Source organism: Colletotrichum paranaense (assembly GCF_030867605.1).
Source record: "Colletotrichum paranaense strain IMI 384185 chromosome Unknown Scaffold_7.1, whole genome shotgun sequence".
Lineage (NCBI taxonomy): Eukaryota > Fungi > Ascomycota > Sordariomycetes > Glomerellales > Glomerellaceae > Colletotrichum > Colletotrichum paranaense.
In genome coordinates, this window is record NW_026848965.1 from 1788900 (window position 1) to 1806916 (window position 18017).

The following is an 18017-nucleotide window of genomic DNA, read 5'->3' on the forward strand; positions in this document are numbered from 1 at the left end:
TGACTTCGGAAATACTTCGCATCTGTTGAGGCTTTGGATCTCCTCAAACCCACAGTCTCCAGAAATAAAGTCTCCGCAACCCACAACCACGCCGGATGGATTGTGGATGTGTGGAGTCACAACGTTCCGTTCGGGCTGCCGCCGAAGAGAGTTCCCGCCCACCATCACATCCTCCTGGGGAAAACATCATGGGACGTTTCGGTTCATGCATGAGGTAGTCGCACTAGTTTCGCGGGTTAAGTAAGTACTTCGGGTCATTTAACTTGTCTTTATTTCATTGCCTATTACTCTGCGGGCTCTCGATGCCAGGCAAGCCAGGCCAGCAGTCAATATCATCCAGCTTCCGCAGTAACTTTTCCAGCTTCAGCCTAGCGCCCTCACTCACCAGCGCGCCGTCGCCAACGTCCATCTGCTCCATGTACGCCGCCCCGCAGTCCCTCAGCTTCGGAATCAGGCTGTTGCCGTTCTGCTCCAGGACGTGCTGCGGCATGTGGTACAGGATCTCGAGCAGGTCGTCAACGATGCGCTGGTGCTCCGCCGCGCGCGTCTTGACCGTGGAACCGAACTTTTGCAGCAAATTGGAGCGGATGTTGAGGCTCGTGATGAAGAGGTTAGCGATTTGTGTGTCGTGACCTTCTGTTATGTGAGAGGGGCGGGACAGACCCCCGCGCCAGCGTAGTTCGGGCGGAAAGTTGTCAATGATTGTTTGGATTTTGGCGAGCCAGTGCTTGAGAGCCTCTTCTTGGCCGCCGTAGAGGCTCATGGGGGCGGTTTGCGCCTCATGCCATATGAGGAAGAGGTCGCTTAGCTGGTTTAATCCCGGTACGTAGGAAGTTGTATCGCCGTGCCACGGCGGTAATTCCGCGTGGGACAGCTGTGGCCCTGTCTCGAGTTGCGAGTCTGTCAGGGGTAAAGGGCGCAGGTGGGCGCGGTTCTCTTGATGAGAGACGATACTTACGGACAGTCTGCCGAATATGTCCGCACTACTGTTCAGATGAAGGAAAACGTCAACCGAAGATTATTCCTCATCTCGACTTTTCCAAGCTTGTATTTGCGTTTGGGTGGGGGGTAAAGACAGGGGTAATTGCATTCATTCATGGGGACAACGTACCAATACGCCGCAAAGATCAGCCAAAAGAGCCTCTTCAGCAGCTGCTGCTCGGACATATCCAGGTCCGCCATGCGGTAGTACGCAAGGAACCTCGCCCCCGCCGCCGCCTCGGACATACCATGGAACGACCCCATGTCCCCCAGCCCGTCCTCGTTCATCGAGCTGGCCGACGTGCCGATATTGTACATTGCGACGCACCAGTCCAGCGAGTAGACGGGCTTCCGAAGGCCATGGTCGAGCAAGTGCTGCTCCTCGATGAAGTCCAGACACCGCTCGACCGTGACGGGGCTGTAGTCGGCCCTCCGCAGCGTCGCTACCGTCGCGGCGCAGACGCTCACGACCAGGGCGCAAAAGGTGCGGTCGGTGTTTGCCTCGCCGGCTTTGAGTCGGTGCAGGAAGCGACGCCGGTGGAGGACGGGGGCGAGGGCGTGGACTTTCTCGAACCAGTCGTGGAGCATCCGCTGGACGAGGTCTTCGGAGGCGAAGAGGGCGAGACGGTCGCTGTGGTGGGATCCCGTGGTGGTGTTGGGACTCGGCGCGCCTGCGATGATGGCGCGCAGGTCTGTTGCTGAGTGAGGCGTGGCAGTTGTGTGAGGGTGAGGATGAGAGTGAGAATGAGACTGGGGTGTCTGAGTGTGGGTCGAGGATGAGGCGGCGGGTGAGGTTTGGTAGGCGAGGCCTACGTCTGGTGAGGTGATGTCTGATACTGAAGGACTCCTCTGGCTGGCAGCCGATGCGGTAGCATTTACTTGCTGTTGCCCGTGTTGTTGCTGCCGATGCTGCTGTGCGTGTCTGTCATGGTTGGTTAGTATGTGAGCTGTCGGCTGGATAGCATCATCCCATAATGAGATGAGATGCAGGGCCGGGGCTTGGACGGACTTGTTTGGTGGTCCCCTCCTCCTCCGCGGCCGTTCATGAGTGCATTGTATGTCGAGGAATGTACAGCCTTGGCATCGACCCTCTCCCGAGCCGTAGAGACACTGCCGGTCCAGTCAGTTCAACAGAGTCTGGGGTGAGATGGTTGAACTTCGGGACGAAAGAAACATGGGATAGAATTGACCAATGTCGTCCACGGTCAGATGTTTACAAAAGTCTCTGTACGAGGTACCCGATGATGAAAACTAGTCATCATGGGTAGAGGTCTCGTGAGACATCAAGGGCTAGACTTTCGTGCTGCTCACTCTGACTTTGCGGGACCGACATGCGTCGCAGGCGTTCTGATTCCTGATAATCTTGGCCCTCGGCCGCCCACTGGCTGGTGAGGCGGGAGACGTCGAAAGTGGGGAGTGAGCCCCGTTTCCGTCTGGTGGTGGCCCAATTGCTTGGTCGATCTCCATGATGTGTGGCTTGGGTGGTTGGTTGGTAGACGGCAGTAGTCTCTGTCAGACCGTATCAAAAGACCCGAGCCCGCTCACACTGATGAGCACCAGATTAGATCGGATCAGACAAGCTGCTGCCACTCATCAAACCTGCACAGCTGTGGGTTGTGTTCGATTCCCCGGATAAACCTCTCAGAATCCGGGGAGGGAGCAGATGATCCAATGGTGGAGAACACAGCTTTCGGCTCTTTGCCTGTTTAGGTGGCGTTTGGGAATATGAAGCTTCCAAGCTGACGATATGGTAGGCTGGAGTGCGGAGAGGATGGATCAACGTCCGTCAAAACGTGGCCGCATGGGTCATGATTGTCCGGCGATATTCCCGCGTTTGTTCTGCCCAGAAGGAGACCCAAAGAAACAAAGATGTTGGAGACTTGGAGTAGTCTGGAGAAGGGAAAGTGTGAGAGAGGCAACGGTCGGGGGGAGGGCAGAGGGACATCCGAGGAGAATTGTCGGGAGTTGTGTATTTTGAACCTTCTTGCAGGGCGCTCTGCGTCGCAGAAACGTCGGATTTACTCCATCTCTCTGCTCCTCTCTGCTCCTCTTTGCTCTCATTAGCCTCCATGTGCTCGGAAGAAACTTGCAGGGAAAAGCCCCGCACTGGGGCGTTACGAATCGAGTCAGGCCCAGACTCTGAAGGGCATAGCTCCAGACCTTCCAGGAACTCTAACATTCCCTGCTTCCTCATGCTCTTCGCTGGTATTCGTACGAAAGAAAGCAAGTACACTGTGATTTTCTTCTGCAGATGCTTGTCGCTCGCTGGGTAGGAAGTCCAATCTGTCATTTGGTTGGTTGGTTGAGGTTACCTTTTCCCCCAGACAATCCATTCTTCAGTCATTTTCATGGGCTAGCCCATCCGGACCGCTGGGTTGGAGGAACTTGAACGAATTTCTCGTCCCTGACTAACTAATTGACCACGCCATGCCTACCTAACCTTACTCCCAGGATGTGCCACAGACCAGACCTTGACATGAACAGGCGGCGAGCAGCTTTCCCCGGAACCTAAATGTGGAGAAATAATATTGGATCTTGTACTTCCTGTTCTCTTCTCTTCGTCCAGTCTTTTCCCTGAGATTCCCGCAATCCACCCCCACGGGGACTTGTCGCTCCAATGAACATCTAGTGTCTCGTGCTCCTACTTCTCGGTACTGGCAAAAACTTGGATACCCGCTTTCTCTCAGTGACGCCTCATAGGGAGAGGAGTAGCCCATCTTGTTGAGTTGTGTGGCCTGTTTGCTCGGCCGCTTTCGAGCCGTCATCGGATACAGCACCCTCGGTCTTCGCCTCGGGGGTGGGCTGTTCAGTTCGAAAGCGGGAAAGGGTCACGGCACGGTTGGTGGGCGTTGAGCAATATCGAGATGCCATTCACCCAGTACCATCTACCGATTTATTATAAGTACACTTGCCCCGGTCCCATTACCCAGGAATCATAAGATGCAGCAAGCCGGCATCTCGGTAGCGAACACCAGGCCCTTCAACTCTTCTTTTCCGAGTGTTGCATTTGCCTTTTTGACTCATTTTATACCCAACTCGCAACGAAGTCATGGATCTGAAGCAGAAGGAAAGTCACGGCGTTGACCACGTCGACGTTGCGGCTATGGACGATCCGCATCTACAGCCACCCGAAGCATCGACGCTGCCGTGGTTTAAGCAGACAGAGCTGAGGAAACTTTACTTCATGATGGTCTTCCTCTTCCTGGGCTCTACGACACTAGGCTACGACGGAAGCTTGTTGAACGGACTTCAGACCATGCAGTCATGGCAGACCTGTAAGATGAATGTGATGATTGTGGCATGTTGTGATTACGCATGTCACAATCTTCAAACGATATCTATGTCTCCAACGTCTGTGTACTGACGAACTTTCGTATAGTCTTCGACCACCCCTCAGGAAGTCGACTCGGAATCTTCGGTGCCATGCCAGGCTTTGGCGGTCTCTTCGTCCTCCTCTTCGCACCCTACATCGCCGACGGCCTCGGCCGAAAATGGGGCACCGCCATCGGCTGCCTCCTCGTCATCTTTGGTGCGCTGCTGCAGTCTTTCCCCTTTGGATCTGGCAGGGACGCCATGTACCTCATCGGTCGCTTCATCATGGGCGCGGGATCCAATATTTCAAACGGCACTTGTCCCCTGCTCATCACCGAAGTGGCACACCCTCAGCATCGCGGCAAGGTCACGACTCTCTACAACACGCTCTGGTACTTAGGTAGTATCATTGCGGCCTGGTCTTGTATGTACCCAGTTCCCTGGAACCCGAATCATGGCATCTTACTAATGATTGGTGTGAAATAGGCTTCGGAACGCTCACAAAACAAGCCGGCGATCTACAATGGCGACTACCTACCGGATTGCAGTGCATGATGCCGGGCATCCAGTTGATGGCCATCTGGTTCCTCCCCGAGAGCCCAAGATGGTTGATCAGCAAGGGCAAGGAGGCCGAGGCGAAGAAGGTTCTCATCAAGTACCATGGCAACAACAATGAAAACGACGAATTCGCGCATTGGGAGTTTGCCGAGATCACTAGCACTCTTCGGCTTGAGAAGGAGGCTTCGGCACAAAGCGGCTGGATGGAACTCGTACGAACTCCAGGAAATCGCAAGCGTTGCGGGCTCATTATTGCGACTGCCATCTTTTCCCAGTGCAGTGGTAACGGTTTGGTGTCATACTATGTAAGTTTCTTGGTACTCCAAAGCAGCCCGCAGGTGCTCTCAGAGTTGTGAACTTTGAGAATACAGGTTGAAGAACATTGCGTCTAATCAAAATTGTGCAGCTTGCCGTTATTCTGGGAACTATTGGCATCAAAGAGTGAGTTTTAAGTTCTCTGCAATGGTTGCGGTCAATGAAGTATCTGACGAAGGTTCTCAGCTCCATCACACAATCCTACATCAACGGTGGCCTGACCATCTGGTGCTGGCTTGTCTCGCTCACGGCCGCCTTTTTCGTCGACCGAATCGGACGCCGAGTACTCTTTCTTTTCGCCGGCGTCGGTATGCTCATCTCATTCTCCATCTGGACGGCTTGTAGCGCAGTGTACGCCCAAACCCAGTCTTCATCGGCTGGCATCGCCGTTGTGGCTATGATCTTCGTCTTCTACGGTGTCGCGGGAGCCGCTTGGCCCGGCCTGACCGTCTCCTACACCGTCGAGATCCTGCCGTACAATATTCGCGCCAAAGGCCTCACCTTGTGTTTCTGCTTCACTGCACTGAGTGGTGTCTTTAACCAATGGGTCAACCCCTTGGGGCTTGAGCAGCTGGAGTGGCATTTTTACTTCGTTTACATCGCCATGTAAGTGCCCTTGCTGGATGATGCTGTCCTGAATAGAAACTGACGAAGCGGTATCCACAGTCTGGTAATTGAGTGCCTGGTCATATACTTCTTCTTCGTGGAGACAAGGGGTCCTACATTGGAAGAAATTTCCATGCTCTTCGACGGCAAAGATTCTGCGGCTGGAGTCGCGAGGGTTCACGCTCAGGCAAAGGTTGAGGAGGTTGAGAAGAGAGAGCGCGCATAAGCATAGCACATATTGATATAGCAAGGAAGAACAAGCAGCATCAGTACAAGCCAACACTAAGATTGGGGCACGATCTGCTGCTATGACTTATAGGAGTTTCGTAACCTGGTGACGCCCCTAGCTCACCGGGAATTCAAGTGAACGGCACATCCCACAGGCCTCTTATCCGATTTGAGATATCCACATCGTTCCAATTGGTCCCATTCTCTGCAAGGTTTAAGTTGATGTGGAGGCATGTGATAGCGATCCTACTCTGACCACTCACGAGCTACTGCTTGGACCTACTCAGCAATGGAAGCCCCGAGGAAGCATGCGTGGGGATGTTGTAGTTTTCCAAGGCTAGGTAGTCTGCAGCATCTTAGTTGTTGATCGATGACTAGACCGACACAATGCCACCTTAGATCTTGAAGCTGTACCTGACGATCTTTGCGATGGCTGAGATACGCTCCACTTTTGAGCAGGTGTCTCACGTCAGGTTGGCTTCGAGTATCTTGACGTGCGAAAGCCATGATAGACCACTGCCCAGTGACGCTGAAACCAATGGTTTGGCTGGATGCGGACACATAGAATGTGTTCATCCATGAACATGTGATAGCCATGAAATTGCCATCCACTCTCAGAAATCTCGGTCTCCGTGCCCTGGCATACGTTGCGTGAGGAAACTTCGAGAATTGAAGACAGCAGTATTTTGACCAACCGACAACCTGAGTGGTCGAAGTCTCATACGCAACCCTTTGTACTATATTACTTACCTGCTTACTTATGGGCAGGTAAATCGCGGGCAGGTGCTCTGCTCATTTCCCGTATTACACATATTGTCCTTTGTTGCAGCCACGTGCAAATTATGCTCACATATGCTCTTGGTTTCTTCATAACAGGTGATATATAACGAACTATTGGAGGGAATTGTTTTGCCTGGTCAATCTTGGCACCGATGTAGTGGTCAGGCTCCCCAGTAAGTATCCTTGGTGACCTGATGTAAGACTTCGCGATGCTGAAAGGTTGGGGCAAAGACAAGCCAGTGCAGATGAGACTTGGCTCGCAGCCTGCCAAGTATTCTTCTACTGTCTCTAGTGGTGGCAATGAGAGACGCGAGTACCTGTGCCACTTAGAACGCATGGCGTACATGGCTTGGCAAGCAACCATCACGACGCCACATTCTCCCATTTTTGTCTCTAACTTTTATCAGGTTTTGACTTATTCCTAGATGATAATCCTCTTCCATCAGTCTCGCCAGGTCTATTGAATGCGAATACGTTATCCCAATAATCCTATGTTGGGGTTGTCGTGCGAATACTCTTCTTTCGTAAAGAAAATGAAGAACGTTGCTTCCAGGCGAGGCCCCTGAAGATACGATAGACAACTCTTGTGACTGGCACTGAGGCCCTACTTATTGACCAATAATGTATGATGCAAGTTAGCAATGTATTGCTGGTCACAGCTGGATTCTCCAGATTATCATCTCCGCCCCCGCACCCCCAACGACGCAATCTTTGTTTCCCCGCAAGATCGTCAGCCTCGCCTGAAGGCATCCAGACTTCGACCCATGAAGCCAAGCTTTTCTTTTCCCGGGGAAAATCCCACCTCTCTCGATTCCCCAATAATAATGAGCGGGGTGCGGGTCCGGGGTCGCGCCGGCCAGCTGGGACATCAGCCTGGCGTTCACCAGACCGCTCAAGCGTGGGCATCTCGAGAAACGCCAAGCTTTGCCAAGGGGCTTGTAAGCCCATCCTCGAGCATTGATTCATGGGAATTTTGACCTTCAATCCTCCGTTGCATTCTTTCCTACATGTTCCCTTTCCCATGATGTTTTTGACAATCTAGTAGGGTAGCACCAATGACGGGGTTGGATGTGAGCTCTTGGAGCTATGTCATCCATCAACCGCGCAACTCGGAGAGCTCTGAGAGGTTTGGACTGAAAGGTGAAAGATGTGGAAAAATTAGGTATAAAGGAAGCGCGACGACCTGCAAGAGGCTCGGGTTACATCGAATGGTGAAGATTGTTCTCTCATATTCTTGATTGATCGCAGAAAGTCCGAGGCCTTTGACGCTCTCAACGCGACCTGATATTTTCGCCGAGATCGTTGCATACTGCAGTCACCATGAAGGTCAACAGCGCATCAGCTTTCTCTCTTCTGCTTGCTCTGGCCCAATCCGCTGCCATTGAGCGTCGCCAGCAAGGCGATGGCCCAGGCGGATCCGCAGATGCGACGCAAGGCGACCTTGGTGAACGGCCACCGCCGCGGTTCCCGTTTCCTGTCACCAAGTTCCCGGTTTCGAACGAGACTGTTGTCCTTAAGGAAGCCATGTACATTCTTCCTGGGCAGGTCTTCGACGGAGGCATGAAGCGTTACGAGCGTGTTGAAGGCAGCTGCAATGAGCAAGCTGGTATGTTTGACCCCGGTGTGATTTCTGCTATGATCCAAAAACCTATACTAACTCTGTCCATCATTGCAGAGGGCACGGATGCCGACGCGGTCTTCAATCTTCTCCCTGGCTCGACAATCCGCAACGTCATTATTGGCAAACACCAGGCTGAGGGAATCCATGCATTGGGCGACGCATGGGTTGAGAATGGTGGGACAGTGTCCTGTTTTAGAAGTGCCAAGCTGATTGTGTGACAGTGTGGTGGGAAGATGTTTGTGAAGACGCCCTCACCTCGAAGGGCTTGAACACTCAACTGAGAGTGATTGGTGGCGGCGCTCGCAATGCCACTGACAAGGTCGGCCTTTCTCTCTGCGCCATGACTAGTAAGAAAATTGCTGACCTTTCTGGAAGATCTTCCAAGACAACTCTCTTGGCGGGAAGTACAACATTACTGGCTTCTATGCTGATGGATTCGGAGTTCGTCAAACCTCTCTCCATGCTCACCATGTTTAGAAATCCCACTAATGTTATACCTCAGACTTTCTACCAATCTTGCGGTAATTGTCTGAACCAGTCAAAGCGGAATGCAACCATTCAGAACGTTATCGCAATCAATGGCAACAGAATGGGCATCGTGAGTACCCAATCATTATGCCTGGGTCTTTGACATGCGGCTAATATCCTGTCATCGACAGATTAACCCTAACTACGGCGACGAGATTCGCATCAAGAACACTCAGCTGAAAGACTTGAAGGTGATGATCGACAAAGAGATTGCAAACAACATGCAAACCGTTCCAATCACGGTTGGCACCGGCCCAGATCAGAAGTACGCCCTGTACAACGAGACGAGAGACGCCATCACCGAATGGGAGGGAATTGTGGAGAACGCATACGAGCCCGAGGAGCCATATGAGTGGCTTGAGGCTTACTGGCCGGATGGATTCAACTGATTGCCTCAGATGCGACGATTGCCTCAGATGCGACATGGCTTAAGGCCGACTGCGATGTGGTGCTGAAGGCATGACACTGTTAATCAATATCCTTACTAATTTCCCCAAACAAATTGATAAACAACATTAAGAAGATGAGCTTTTCAGATCTATTATTTGATTACGTTGGGTGTGGCTGTCGGAGTTACTCGATTCTCTCTGGAGACCGAATCTCGTTGCCGGGACCCGGAAGCCCGACTGTCCCGGCCCCGAGTGACCCACTGAATCCGATACCCACCTCGCCGGCACGGCCCTCGGGCTATTGCGACATCGATGGAGTTGGATGTTATACGAAGCCAACAGAGAACGGGAGAAGATGGAAAAGTCTCAGTTGACTCTTATCATTGCGCCTTGTCATGCAATCAGTCTCAATAGAACCTAGTCTGTCGGGGAGATAGTCATTCAGCCACCTTTCATGCGTGCCGACTTCCGGTGCAATCCGGAAACCATGCATGTTCTCCCCTGCAACCACGTTGTTGGTCTTTGTGACCCCCCAAATGTCAAAAATCGATTGTTCCTTGCGGACACCGAGATCAGTCCGGATGGGTATTGGGTTGGCGCGTCACATCCAAGCCCTGCTAGCCTCCCTTGCTCTCGGGACAACACGCTACTGTATCGCAATGTCTTACTCGGCCGCGAGCCTTCAAAGTAGCCCGCGTCAATGGCCGCATCGGTGCATGTCCCCGCGTCAGTCTCATGCAGGTCGCACCCGTTGGCCTCGCTTACCGTCAACGGCGAAGGAGAGTGAGCAACGACGCATCTTGATTCTTGAAGCTGTGCTGGCCGCATGGAGCGAGACTGCAGCTGAGAATTTGGAAGGCAAACGAATTTGCAATAAATCCCTGCTGAGTTGTAATTGTCGGAGGAGGCGCAGTATTCAACGGGTAGCTGCGTGCAGGAGCTGAGCGTGGCACCATGCAAAACCAACAGAGTTGTTCGTTCGAAACCGTCAAACGGTTCGTCCCAGAGGACTTCGTTCCCCACTATTGAAAACGGCGTTTGGCATCATTGGCTACATTCCAGAGAAACCTCTGTTGGTCGGATAAAGGCCAAAAGTCTAGAGCTAAAACGCATTAAAGCTGGCAGGGCTCGTATTGACAGCAGCCGTGACAAGTCTCGGCTTCGGACAGACTCAGCTCCAAGGGGGGTAGAAAGTTGATCATTTTCTTTTTTGGGGTGATGATGCACAAAGTGTTCGTCCACGGGACCGGTTGCATCTCTTTGCACCAACAGGCCTTGGCAATCTGCCCTGGCAAACAGTCCAACCAGCCAACCTAAGACATGGCCCACGCCGTCATAACTAGGACCGCAAGGGATATAGCTACCAACGCTTTCCCACCCTTTCCCTCCCGCGTTGTTCGTCACCCGTCCCAGCCATTCTTTTTCTCCGTGGCAAGTGAGAGCCGAATTGTTGCCCCTCACGAACTTCTCTCCTCACGACACGAGCACATCCGCGAAAGTCTACTGGTGGACTGCGACGACAACGAAGGAAATCTTGTTGACGGGGGAGGAATGTGGGACAGGAAAACATCATGAGCTCGTCAAATCCCTACATCAGCAATGGTACATGCTACCACGGACCAGGAGACGAGGTGGGAGAATGGTTTCCGTGTGGAAATGCAGACCTTGGGTACAAGACTTGTTGCCAGGGCGGCGACATGTGCTTGTCAAGCCATGCTTGCTACAATGGTCGGTTCGGAATCACATATCTCGCGGGTTGTAGCGACCCAGACTATCGAGACGCGAGTTGTCCGGATAAAGGAGCCATGAGTGGTAGGTCGCAGTCGCCATGATGAGAGAGATGTATCCATGGGCATAAGACTAACTATTTGATATCAAGATCAACCATGGGCAGGTCTAGTCTACTGCAACGGCACTTCAGAACAATGGGTGGCTTGCGAACAATCGGCGAAGCCCACGACTTTGACATCAGCAGACGCGTGCTGGTGCCCACAAACATCCCGAACCGTCGCCTTCACCGATTCCTCGATCCTCCAAAACGTTGTACAGCTTCCGACCTCACTTGGAGGAAGCGTCATCTGGCAGCCTGGCTATGTCCCGATTCTTACACAGCCCAATACAACCCCGACTCCAACTTCACCTGCCCCGACGACCGCTCAAGCTCAACCTCCCACAACTACAGCATCAAGCACAACATCACATCCGACTGCAACACAAAGCTCTTCATCAGACGATACGGCGGGTCTGACGACAACTACCAAAGTCGGACTCGGCGTTGGTATCGCGGGAGGGTGCCTGGTCCTCATGGCTGCTTTGATATACATATGGTACTCCAGAAGGAAATTGCGACAAACGGGGGCGGCAGAGATGGATAATGCGACTGAAAAGGGAAATGGGTACGAAGGCGGTATGGCCAAGCCATATGAAGCGAATTCGGCGCGGCCAGAGTCCGAAGCAACTGAGTTGGACGGCACCTCCCGGCCCTTCAAATTCGAACCAGCGGGCTTTGGATACAGGGGCAGTCCAAAATTGGAACCAGATAAAGGATGGGCACAATCGCCGAAGACTCCAGTGGCAGAGTTGCCTGGATAGGGCTGGGATGGAAAGTGCTTGGATATACCAGAATAGATTAAATAGGATTGTTAAGAAACAGGTATCGTTTGGGTATCCACCGCGTTATTCTAGTTCTCGGTAGATCCGGCAGGTCGCTTAGTCTCGCCCTCTGTGGCCGAGCCGGATGATTCTTGGACATTCAGCATCGTAGCGGCGGGATTGTTGGTCTCTGAGACGTGGTTCGCCATGCCGTACCAACAAACCACGCAGATGCCCAGAACGCCTGAGATGGTGCTGAAAACAAACGCGACAATTCCCTTGGTCGTGAATCTGAAATTCTGTTAGTGGTACATCTAGGCCGTGAGGAGTTTGATACTTACCCAGCCGGAAGCGGATCGGGAGGTGCGTTCTGGCCGCTGAGGTCCAGAAGGTTCTTGGTGTTGCCGGCAGCGTTACCTGCAACGGGCACGTTTCCAGCTGCACAAACATCGAGATGGTTCTGCGGCAGAGTGAGGGACTTTTGGATCTCCAGCGGTGCCTCAACAAAGGTCGCCAGCAACCCCGAGGTAACATGCCACTCGATGTGGCAATGGAACAGCCAGATGCCTATATGAAAAGAGGATTAGTATAAATCCCAGTTTTAACCATATCGCAAGGACATGTTACCTGGGTTGTCTGCCTTGAAGCGGAGGACGATGTTTCCATCGGGCCAGAGGACGAGAGTGTCGCGGCGCATAGGGACGGCGGGGAAGTCACTCTCAGTCATGTTTGAGTCTGCAAAAGTACCGCTCTCTTCTTCACCACGGTACAGAGACTGGAAGTGATGCCCGTGAAGATGAAACGGGTGGCGACCGGAATCCAGGTTGTTGACCACGATTTGAACGATCTGGTCCTTCTTCAGAACAAAGCTGTGGGTGTAGTCGCCGTAGACTTCGGCATTTTCCGCATCGGCACCGGTTGTAAGTGCAGTGTACAATGACGGAACCACTGGTGCCTTGTAACTAATGTTGTTGAAGAACGCATAGTTGGCACCATCACCCAAGTTGTCCATGATGACGTTGAGCTCAACGGTCTGGTCTGGCTCTCCGAAACGAGCCAACTCGTCGTGTGGTACCAGCGTCATGTCGTCGAAAGGATTGAGCTCATCGATGAATGCCGGCTCCGGAAGTGAGTTGCTCTCATTGTACACCAACCACCCTGTGACGTTCCAGTTCAGATCATCGGGCAAAGTGTCGAACAATGTCTGGAGGTGAAAATATCGACATTAGCATTTGAGATGGTTTCTTCACGAACGGCCTTATGTGTCTGCATCATTCTGGAAGATTCAAGCTTACCGTGTCCATACTACCGACGATAGCGAAGTTCTCGGCCGTGGAGTTCTTGGTTGTGAGAAGGAAGCTGCAGCGCTGGGCGACGGACAGGTAGATCATCTCAGCAGTCGCCTGTTGTGTGTAAACACCGTCAACTTCGATGATAGACATGTTGTGCCCTTCAAACCAGAGATATTGTCCTGCAAAAGCACCAATGTTGATGACGCGCATCAAGTAGGTCTTGCCTGGCTGAATCGAGATGGTGAGGTTCTGCGTCTCATTCATCAACGCTGCCTTTGGCACAGGCTCCGCGCCGGTGGGGTTCGTCTTGCTCATGAACGGCGGGATGAGGTTCTGCATCTGCTCATGGTACCAATCTGAAAGCGTCAAGACGATTTCCTCGTCGTAATCCCCGGCATAGGGATTGTCCGGATCATGGATGATGAGACTGCCGCGGAGTCCGTCTGGGTACTGGGACATGGTGTGCGAGTGATACCAGTATGTGCCCGGTTGGGTGATCTGGATCACCGTGAAGATTGGCATTAGTAAACACTCCGTTGCTAGAGTTCGTAGCCATGCGAACTATAACGTTATAAGGTGTGACTACTCACGGTGAAGTTGTAGAGGAATGATGAGCCCGGCGGGATGGGGCATTGCGACACCTGGGCCGGACCATCCATGTGCGTGGTCCCGTTCATGAACAGCCCGTGAAAGTGCAGCGAAGTGGACTGGTTGCCCAAGTCGTTGTGCACGTTGATCACAATGTTGTCGCCAATGTTGGCCTCAATCTGGGGAATGGGCCATTTTCCATTGATGCCAATGACGGGGCGGTCGAAGGCACCGTCGGGGTTGGCAGTGACCCAGCCGACGGTGAAGTCGTAGTTGACTGTCGCTGCAGCAGCGAGCCGCGAGGCCAGGCACGCGAGCGCGAGAGACAGAGTCTTGACCATGGCGACCTCAGTTCACTCTATGGTCCAGTGAAGATGGTCGATGGCGTGTCTTCCGTAGGCTGTCTCGAATGACAGAAGTAGCCGCGATGGGAATTGGCGAGGAGTGCGATGTCCTGGCTGGCTGTCGATGAGAGGAAGACGAGAACTTATCTCTGGCTCTTCGACAGGAAATGAGGTGGGTGGCACCCTACTGTAAGGGAAAGAAGGGAAGATAGGAGGAGCAACCGTTGCCGCCGATATCAGTCTTCGATCCTCTCAAGTTGAACGGGTTGGAGTGTCGGGCGACATATCGGAGTCATCTGATTTTTCTTCCCTCCCGGAGGCTGGCCGACTCTAGACGAACAGGGTCTCTCAGAGGCAACGTTTCCGGGACGCCACTTTCCATGGAAGTAAAGCCAAATCCATGCCGGCACAAAAATCACTCAATTATCTTATCCATCTGATCAGCAAGCACCGGGGTTAGACTAGTAGGGCAGAAATGCTTAGCACCGGGAGACCCTTCGGGGCCTCCTCCACCCGTCGCCCCCCACCATCACACGACCGGCCTGCGTATGTGGAGACATCTTCGGTTCGAGCTTGCATTCAGATCCATCTTGTAGCGGTACGGTCGAGATACATTCAACGACATGGCTACCAGGATTGTGTTTGAGCGCCGCTGTGTTGGAAGTGGAAGCAATTTTAACAGCGTAGTACGAGTGTTACGACTCACGTTGAGCGCCAATGATCATCGCAAGTGTTTGGAGGAGAAAATACCTGATAGGACTAGCCGAGAAACACCCGCTCTTCTCGATCTGTTTCCTGCCCAGCTCGGACCTGGTAATCCAATCTAATCGATCCATCAACCACCCCTGAGGTGATGGGAGGAGAATCAGCACACCTCCAAGATCCGCAGAGTTTTACAATATCGACCTCCCATGTATTGGTGGGTTCATCTGGACTCCTTGCCCTCCGATGATTGCCGTGTCGACATACCTAGACCCCTCCGAATCCGAGCTCGGCTTGGAGAAGCACCAGACTCAATCCGATAGGCACGACTACTCCCCTTCGATCAGCAAGCCAGATTGATAAAGACTTTCATCGCCTCATCGATCTCGGCTAAGAGACCTCCCACCTTCGCTCCGAACTAGACTTCATCCAACAGGTTCACACTGATCCCATCATCACGAGCAAGATGGCCGTCAACGTATTTTCGGTCCCCGTCTTCCTCGTCGTTTTCCGCGAGTCCTTGGAGACTGGCATCATTGTCTCTGTTCTCCTCGCTTTCTTGAAGCAGACCCTCGGAGGCCCCGGACGCGATGTCACTGTTTACAAAGCTCTTCGTAAACAGGTAAAGTCTTGGCCTAGCTTTTATCCTTTTGCGAACTTCGTCGCGTTATGCTAACCCGTCACGCGACGCAGGTCTGGATGGGAACCGCCCTCGGCCTCACCCTCTGCATCATAGTCGCGGCCGCTATCATCGGTGTCTTCTACGGAGTCGGTCGAGACAGCTGGCAAGCGCACGAATACTACTACGAAGGCTCGTTTGCTCTTTTCGCGTCCATCATTATCACGCTCATGGGAGTTGCTCTCCTTCGAGTTGGCAAGCTGCAAGACAAATGGCGCGCCAAACTTGCCAAGGCCATGGAGCCCCAAGCAAAGACAACGACCTCGACGTTTGGCTCTCGATTCAAGAGGAACCAGGAGAAATACGTCATGTTCTTCCTACCCCTCATCACCATTTTGCGAGAGGGGATTGAGATGATCGTTTTCATCTTCGGCGTCACTTTCGCAGCACCTGCTACTGCCGTACCCCTCCCGGTCGTGGTTGGTTTGATCGTTGGTGTTCTCGCGAGCTACCTCCTCTACAAGTAAGAAATATTATCACACCAGAATGGTCGGCCAGATGGCTCTAACGCGAAATCTTCAGGAGTGGATCTACTTCCAAGATTCAAATCTTCCTCGTCGCCTCTACCTGCTTGCTCTACATTGTCGCTGCTGGTCTGTTTTCGCGCGCCGTGTGGTTCTTCGAAGCACAGGAATGGAACACAGCCGTCGGTGGTGATGCGGCTGAGGTTGGCGCAGGTCCTGGATCCTACGATATCGACAGAAGTGTTTGGCACGTTAACGTAAGTACCCAAACTCGCGCACTCGCGCTGAAATGGGACTTGTGATCGCGAGACTGACTTCTTGCAGTGCTGCAGCCCTCAGTTGAACGGTGGCGGTGGCTGGGGTCTCCTGAATGCCATTTTCGGCTGGAACAACTCTGCCACCTATGGATCTGTCATCTCGTATAATGTCTACTGGATCTTTGTCATTTGCTGGCTTGTGCTTCTGAGATTCCACGAAGTCAATGGTCACTGGCCCCTCATGAAGCCAAAGACTGCTGGCAAGGTCGAGTCCGCTGAGGAAATGCCAGGAACATCCACGCCTACTGAACACTCTGTCAACGAACCCAAGAAGGATATGTCAACCACTACAAGCGCACTGAAATAATTAGGCACGATGGCGGGCTCGGGGGTTATTTGGTTTGGAGATCTTTGTGCTGCCGGATCTCATCCATGGAGGGGACGAAAACTTTGGTGGAGGGCACACACACTCAAGACTTCGGTCCCTATACCAATACTCTGGATTTTTTGGTTCATTTACCTAGTAATTCGAATAAATATCTGAATAGTCATCAACCTTCTTGCTTCTTTCACTAGCCTCAAATCTTCGACGGCTTTCAGTCCAAGTCTACAGCATTAAACCATGTGGCGAACCCGCTCTTATGTTGGACAATATTTGTTTACTCAGTCTGCATCCTTTCCTTGGACGTGTCACTGGTTTAATTTCTAGCAGTTTCCTTAGAGGATATCCTTCAATGCCCTTCGTGGACCAGCCAAGCATTTGGACCCCGCTCCATGTTGTCCCATGAACACGCGAGCAATCGTACGGGGCCATGGTATGAAATGTTTTCTCATCGCATTACTCGGTGAGGAATACAGCCATACCTGCATGAGGCATAGGTTTAGATCTACTAGCCTCTACCTGGACCCAGCGGCCCACCATCTTTCGGATAGTAGTGTTCTACAAGATAGGAAGACTACAGCGTGTGACTAGGAGGATCCGCTGAGGGGAGCTGCAGAAATGCAGAAAAAGTAACTTCAGTGGGATATTTACCCAACCTCCACTAGCATCAGAAGACTTTTTGAGGCCGAAGCGATGCCATTCCACGGGTACGCAGAGACATTGCTTCATATCACACGCGACTGGGTGACGCGGGCTTCCTCCCGGGTGGGACTTTGACCAGAACGTGGCGTAGGCTGTAGCTATGATCCCTCGGCCTTCCGAGGTGTCAACTCGGCGATAGATACCAGGCCACTTCGAACTTAGTAAGCCATGCTCAACTCGGACCACTGGCATTTTCTTGGGGTTTCATTGCCTGTTCTGTAAACCATGACAAAGATACTTAGCAGACAATGTGCGAATAGGTCGGCGACAATATGGGCGATCAGTGTCCACAGTCGGGCACCTGGTCACTATCTTCCTAACATCTCCCCGCAAGCCAAGGCGGATGGTTTGCCGGGACTATGCGGCAGCCAGCCTTCTTGCTTTCACTACAGGTCTTCCCAAGAATCTGGTTACCAGAGTCCCCTGTAGAGTCCGTCTTTTTCATTACACCCCCACGATTGTCAGCAAATCCATCTATACTGGTATTGGCTTGGGAAAACTCCACCTAAATCGCACTTCTAACCCCTTGATCCTTACCGACTTTCACTGGGATTCAGGAGTCATGAGAGGGTCTTTGCAAGACCCCATGTCATCTCAAAAGAGACATCGATTCGAGGTCGAACCATTATAGTCACAACTTGGGAAAAGCGTCTACGGCTACTACGTTGTAAGTCCCCACGGTTTGATTTATTTTTGC

At 52.5% G+C, this 18017-nt stretch overlaps 7 protein-coding genes across 7 annotated transcripts; 5 read left to right on the top strand and 2 right to left on the bottom strand.

Annotated features, from left to right (window-relative positions):
- Positions 1–274: 274 nt before the first annotated feature.
- On the bottom strand, positions 275–2448 carry CPAR01_09434 (uncharacterized protein; the record flags this gene model as incomplete). Its single annotated transcript, XM_060493699.1, has 3 exons — positions 275–986; positions 1112–2091; positions 2293–2448. 3 exons carry the CDS (start codon positions 2446–2448, stop codon positions 275–277), a joined length of 1848 nt encoding a protein of 615 aa, XP_060347829.1.
- Positions 2449–4030: 1582 nt separating this feature from the next.
- CPAR01_09435 (uncharacterized protein) lies at positions 4031–5998 on the top strand (the record flags this gene model as incomplete). Its single annotated transcript, XM_060493700.1, has 6 exons — positions 4031–4256; positions 4361–4717; positions 4780–5156; positions 5258–5292; positions 5353–5772; positions 5833–5998. The coding sequence occupies 6 exons, from the start codon at positions 4031–4033 to the stop codon at positions 5996–5998; spliced, it is 1581 nt and encodes a 526-aa protein (XP_060347830.1).
- A 2102-nt stretch (positions 5999–8100) lies between these two features.
- On the top strand, positions 8101–9318 carry CPAR01_09436 (polysaccharide lyase family 3; the record flags this gene model as incomplete). The annotated part of the gene is made up of 3 exons (XM_060493701.1): positions 8101–8575; positions 8623–8999; positions 9061–9318. 3 exons carry the CDS (start codon positions 8101–8103, stop codon positions 9316–9318), a joined length of 1110 nt encoding a protein of 369 aa, XP_060347831.1.
- Positions 9319–9809: 491 nt separating this feature from the next.
- CPAR01_09437 (uncharacterized protein) lies at positions 9810–10262 on the top strand (the record flags this gene model as incomplete). Its single annotated transcript, XM_060493702.1, has 1 exon — positions 9810–10262. One exon carries the CDS (start codon positions 9810–9812, stop codon positions 10260–10262), a length of 453 nt encoding a protein of 150 aa, XP_060347832.1.
- Positions 10263–10889: 627 nt separating this feature from the next.
- On the top strand, positions 10890–11910 carry CPAR01_09438 (uncharacterized protein; the record flags this gene model as incomplete). The annotated part of the gene is made up of 2 exons (XM_060493703.1): positions 10890–11130; positions 11198–11910. The coding sequence occupies 2 exons, from the start codon at positions 10890–10892 to the stop codon at positions 11908–11910; spliced, it is 954 nt and encodes a 317-aa protein (XP_060347833.1).
- Positions 11911–11999: 89 nt separating this feature from the next.
- CPAR01_09439 (multicopper oxidase) lies at positions 12000–14131 on the bottom strand (the record flags this gene model as incomplete). The annotated part of the gene is made up of 5 exons (XM_060493704.1): positions 12000–12201; positions 12252–12477; positions 12538–13114; positions 13206–13700; positions 13793–14131. The coding sequence occupies 5 exons, from the start codon at positions 14129–14131 to the stop codon at positions 12000–12002; spliced, it is 1839 nt and encodes a 612-aa protein (XP_060347834.1).
- A 1171-nt stretch (positions 14132–15302) lies between these two features.
- Positions 15303–16603, top strand: CPAR01_09440 (plasma membrane iron permease; the record flags this gene model as incomplete). The annotated part of the gene is made up of 4 exons (XM_060493705.1): positions 15303–15458; positions 15530–15978; positions 16038–16236; positions 16304–16603. The coding sequence occupies 4 exons, from the start codon at positions 15303–15305 to the stop codon at positions 16601–16603; spliced, it is 1104 nt and encodes a 367-aa protein (XP_060347835.1).
- Between the last annotated feature and the right edge of the window lie 1414 nt (positions 16604–18017).